At 27.3% G+C, this 6,222-nt stretch overlaps 1 protein-coding gene across 1 annotated transcript; it reads right to left on the bottom strand.

Annotated features, from left to right (window-relative positions):
• Nucleotides 1-2,850: 2,850 nt before the first annotated feature.
• LOC112690904 (zinc finger BED domain-containing protein 4-like) lies at nucleotides 2,851-4,371 on the bottom strand. The gene is made up of 4 exons (XM_025565009.1): nucleotides 4,248-4,371; nucleotides 3,697-4,112; nucleotides 3,142-3,609; nucleotides 2,851-3,039 (listed from the first exon to the last, which is right to left on the bottom strand). Exons 1-4 carry the CDS (start codon nucleotides 4,369-4,371, stop codon nucleotides 2,851-2,853), a joined length of 1,197 nt encoding a protein of 398 aa, XP_025420794.1.
• Nucleotides 4,372-6,222: the final 1,851 nt, after the last annotated feature.

The raw sequence follows: 6,222 nt of genomic DNA on the forward strand, positions 1-6,222 counted from the left end.
TTGCGAATTTTACAACACAATTGAATTTTCATAAATTATAATTTATAAGTTATGTGATTTAAAGTATGTACCTACTAAGTTTTATATTGTAATTTATTATAATTTGTATATAAGAAAAATAGTGATAATATATGCATTGATAAGATTCATAGTGTTCAATTTCGATTTGGCAAGTATTGTGCAATAATTTATACCTAACTACTTCCTATTATTTCAAATTTTAATTTATTAACAAGTTAAATTATACGAATTTATATAATTTCGTACATTCCATACATTTTTGTGTTTTAACTATGCGAAAATATTTTTTTCTTGTTTTTAATAAAAAATAATAAAAATATACATTAAAATATGAATGGGTCAAAATCATATTATAATATAATTAATTAGTCCGTAATCCGTACTTTTCCCAGCGCCACACTCAACCAAATCATTCCAAATAAAAATAGTAAATATAAAATAGGTACGTTGCAACTCGTGACGGACGTCATAAAAACTAAAAGATAAAAACCAGACGATAAAAACTAGTTATATTCGCACCGCGCTCCACCATAGCTACGACAGCTGTTATAAGATACACATTTATTAGTATTGTTGGTTCTTATCGCCATCTACCGAGGGTTTTATTGTACGCCACCGAAAAACCGCTCAGTAAGCAATCTATAGTATTTATAATCAATGATTATAATAACTTCTCTTGATAGAGTCGTAGGCTTGTTTGAAGTCTATAAATAGTAAGTATATATCTTGGTCGAATTCATCGATTTTTTCCATGATTTCTTTGATTGTGTGTATTTGGTATACAGTTGATTTACCTTGTGTGAACCCCGCTTGGTATTCTCCTATTATCTCTTTCAGGTGCGGATCTAGGGAAGAGGTCATGGGGGTCATGACCACCCCTAGAAAAACATCAAGATTAGGTTCTTCATGTTAATTTAAAAATTAAAATATGCATAAATTGCATTTTTAATTTTTTTTTCAATTAGATTTTTTCTTGCAATAAAAATGTTATACAACGTATTATATTTATGTACATTTAAACTACATCATCAATTTTTCATAAAATCATAACTTCACCATCCAACTTCTAAGAATATTAATAGTGATTATAAACTTACTGATAGACTATAATATTGTTGATGAATAAATATAAATATAATAGTAACTCTGCCAAAATTTTTGAGTGTTCGACCTTCGACAGGAAGATAACTTGTCTTAGATAATATTACTGTCAATCCGTTGGCTGGTACCCAATTGGTTCCCGAGCTCCAACCCAGCGTGCCGAAATGGTTCTCGTCTGAAAAAGGTATTTTATTACGTATAGCCAAATTGGTTCCCGTTTGAAAAAGGTATTGTAATAGGTATAGCCGAATTGGTTTTAGTTTAATTACGCACATTTTCCTTCCCAATTTTATTGGCTTAGGACTGTCAACTTTAAAATAGGCTTGGTTAATGTGCGTTAATGTATGTTAAAAAAAAATGATAAAATATATGCAATTTTAAATCGTTGATTTGGAAGTCAACTATTCATCACTTAGGTGTACGAAATACAAATAATAAAATAGAATAAATACATTTTAAAACCACCGATTTGAAAATTTGAAGCTAAATTTCTTTAAATATTCAATTCTCGTAATCTTCTCATAAATGAACTTAATCATAAAATTCTCTAAGTATTTGTTATTTCGTTCCTGTTTGCTAGTAATTTGCTAGTCTCTAGTAATCTATATTATATCTATTATATTTCTATACTCTATCTTATCGATATAATAATTATGTCTATATATCATACATATAGCTTTTAAAATTTTGTTTTTTGCTCTCTATGCACTGACCCACCTAACCTGTACACAAACGAGAACCAATTCAGCTATACCATTAAATTTCCTTTTTCCTTCAAATTGACTATGCATAATGATGTAACATAACAGTATACATTTTTTAAATTGATTCATTAAATTTTTGTTTTGTCATTTTTTCCTAGTAAATTGGGAGTATCAAATCCTAGTGTGTACTGAAACGTTTGTGGTGATAAAACACTTTTGTAAAGTAACAAGATGTTTCTGTACTTACTTTCTCATCCAGTACTTGTTATGGTGGTCCGTTGTTCAAGGGTAAAAATACCTTAGAATTATAAAGTATAGGTAAATCCTATGGTACTTGTTAATTTGTCCAGTACTCGTTATCGTGGTCACCAAAAGGAGAATTAAATAAGTTTTAACTGAAATATATCGATATTTACTCTTTGACGGTTCTGAAACTCAATAATCGAAACATATCTGTTATACATGTCAAGCCTTTGTGTGGCGTATACGACAGGTCATACTGTAAAATACTATAAGTAGTACTAGTAGTAGTACATATTTTTATCCGAACCCGAATCGAACCGAACTTCCAAATATTTTATCGAACTCGAACCGAACATGAAAAATGTCAGAAAGCTAAAAAACTTAACCTTTTATAATATTTTCATTATTTTGGCATTATTGAATTACAGGAATATTAAATAAAATATTAAATAAGTATTAAATAATAATGAAATAGTATTAAATAATACCTAGACAGAATTATTGACTATAGATTAGCTTACAAAATAAAATTATGCTTATGCATAAAACAAATATTGAATAATAATAAATAAGTAATATAATTTTATACTGAACATTTATAATTTATAAAATATTATAATAATTTTGATTTAGGTACTTAAATAACTTTAATACTTAATTCTTGAAATAACAAAGAAATTTAAAATTTTTAAAATATATATATATATATATATCAAATTTTAAATTATATAATATTGTCATGTAAGAACACCAGTTGTTCAACTGATTGTGGTGATAGTCTTTACCTCCTAGCTGTCACCACTTGTTCAGCTTTCGAAAATATCCGTTCACTGCAAATTGATGTTCCTGGAATACCCAGATACTTCAATGCTACAGGAACCAAACACGGAAAGTTTAAACAATTAGTTTTCCACCATAAAAATGGTTTTGATGTTGGTGACAGAAGAGGTTGTTGCAAATATTCCTGTATCTAAAAAATAAATATATATTTTAAACATAGGTACATAAAATTATTTAAATACTGTTAGATAGTAAATTAATAAACAAGAAATATTTGAATATGTGATCTTACTTCTTTTTTAAATGAGTTTATCAGTTGTTCTTTATTAGTAGAACTGGAGATCGAACGTTCTTGAAGAATATCCGAAAGTGAGTTTGTTGAAACAGGGACTGTGGTAGGTAGTAATAGATTTTGTTCAGTTTCTGATATTTCTAAAGTAGCACATGCTGATCCAAATTTCTCAACTTCTATAGTAAGCAAACTTTTTACTTTTTCTACATTTTCTAATTCCATAAAAATAGTCTTGAATCTTGGATCATTGACTGTCGCTAATAAGTATGATGGGTCATTTTTACATACCAGAAATCTGTTTGATATAGATTTTCTTAGACTTCTAGTAAATCCTATTCCTGCTGCTGTATTGCTATTTTTTGTTATAAAATTGTCCAATTTTTTTTCTATGGAATATATAATTGGGTTTACCATTGAAAATGTTGGTATATCTTCTTGGCTAAATTCTTTTGTGGCTTCAAGAACTGGCTTTAATATTTCAACATATCCATTAATAAGTTTTCATTCTCTTAATGTAATAATAATATCTTTTGACAAATTTTGCAAATCTAAAACAATTGCTTCTTTTTGCTCTATAATGCACTCCAATATTAAGTATACACTATTCCAACGAGTTTCGACCATTTGTATGAGTTTATGATTTGGCAGATTTAATCGCAATTGAATTTGTTGCAAACGTTCCCAAGATTTGGTGCTGTGGTTATAATGCATTACAATTGAGCGACACTTTTTTAATAAACTTCCCATATTGTTTTCTTTTAAGGAATCTTCAATGGCCAATTGTAACGTGTGGGCTGCACAAAAGTAGTGATGTAGGGTGTCATTATCATTATAAATATTTAATCCACAACTTATATTTCTTGCATTGTCTGTGACCATATAAATAGGAATGCTTAAGTTTGAAATATCAATGTTCCATTCATTTACCATAGCTTTGATTTTAAGAAAAATATTTTCCCCAGTATGTTCTCCTGGAAAGTATGAACATTCTAATGTTTTGTAACTGAGCTCAAATTGCTTTGTCAAATAATGTGATGTAAGTGATATATATGGTTGTTGAGCTCCACTCGTTTAGATATCAAAAGTAAACGATATGGATCGCATACTATCCAAATCAGTGTTTATTTCTTCTTTGAGTTGAGATAATATTTTTGAATACAGCTTAGGAATTACAGTACTAGATAAATATTGTCTAGTCGGTAATTTAAACTTGCTCTCTAATGTTTTCATTACGTTCCTAAATCCACGGTCTTCAACGATCGATTATGGTTGATAATCTAATGCAATCATTTCACTTATATTTTTGGTTATTAATTTAGCCCTTGGACTGTTTTTTGATAAGTATGAATCAGAGTTGAATGAAGTCTGAATTGTGTTCTGTTTTTGTGTAATGACTTCGTTTTTTCTTTTCAATAGTTCATTTTTAATTTTTTTTTTTTTTTATCATAGTATGCTTGATATTCAGAATATTTCTTGGTGTGAATTTTAAGATGCCTTACTAGAGTAGTTGTTGTTGATGAAGGAATTTTTAGTACCTTTATACAAGTATTACAAATTTACTGGTCAATGTTTAACTTAGTAAAAAAGTTATAAATCAATCTTTGATTTATTGCTTGGTCTACTTCTGCTTCTTCTGTTGGCATTAAACTTTTTTCATCTTCTTCATTTATAATTTCAGTTATCTCTTGGTCTGGATCATCATTATCAACATTATTATTATAAATTTGTTGAAAGTTATCTAATTGAATAGATCTCATTAGCCGCTCAAACGCATTAATTCTCTTAGCCATTGTATATATAGAGTAAAACTGTTATAAAAATTAAAAAATTAATTAATTATTATTCTAAGCAATTAGTTTTTTTTTATCTTGTTAACTTATATAGGGTAGGTATGTGTAATGATAATAACAAATAAATAAATAGGTATAAGTAAATGTAGGTACCTATAGATTATATTTTTAATTTTTATAGTTTAAAATTTATACTTTTTATTCAATATAGTTTTAATTTCTTTTATACACTTATGTAGGTACCCATAATTTAATTATATAAAGAAATATTTTATATATATTTTTTAAATGTATATGAATGTAATATTACTAGTTATTAGTTATCACAATAATTTATTGAACTTATGAAGTTTCAAATTCAACTATTTAGAAAATTCTAAAGTAAAAGATTAATTTTTAAATTTAGTTATATTTGAAGTTTAATATTTTTATTTGGTACCTCTACTCACTCGTAGCAGTAAAGTTGTTGAACTAAATTAAATACTTAAGACTAATAAATAATAATTCATAATTATTTCTACTTACATGGATACACGGAACGTATAGTATAATCTTTATTTATATTATAATCTTCTTAATAATATGATAATCATTTATTAATAACACTTATTACTTATTTGTTATCCATTTATCATATTTTGATTTTAAATTCGATAAGGCAATCGCCAATCAGCCATAATTAATAAATATGATAAAATAATAAGCATTAAAACAAGTTACAATCAACTAAGCAATCTATTTTTAGTATTTTTATAGGTGTCAACTATCTAGGAATTTTCCGTTTTCGTACGAAGCCTGTGCGGTTAATAGACGGAATAAATGTGGTGGGGGGAGTGTTTGGTTTCATCATGCAATTATTTTTGATGGCCATATTTGATTTTAGATTTATCTGGTTAGATTTTCGAACCGAACTATTGGGTACATAGTTTGGTTCGGAAATCGAACAGTTCGTAACATCTCTAAATAAAACCATAATCATTGATTAAATATACATAGATAGCCCATAGCTATACGCAATATGGAAACACATAAATTAGTACGGATTATGTGACAATAGATAGCGTTGGTAAATACTAAATTGTACACAATACACAAACCGGTAGAATAAAAATAAACCGCGATAAGAAGAATTCCAAGAATATAAATTAAATTGAATATTGTTATTTACAAATTCCATTGATTAAATATACATGTATATTTAATCAATGCTAAATCTGAATGGTTAATCATATAATGTTATTTTATTTTCAAATATTATGGTTTTCTCATGGCACTACTATGATGATTGCTA

This window comes from Sipha flava, unplaced genomic scaffold (assembly GCF_003268045.1).
Source record: "Sipha flava isolate LNK unplaced genomic scaffold, YSA_version1 526_pilon_pilon, whole genome shotgun sequence".
NCBI lineage: Eukaryota > Metazoa > Arthropoda > Insecta > Hemiptera > Aphididae > Sipha > Sipha flava.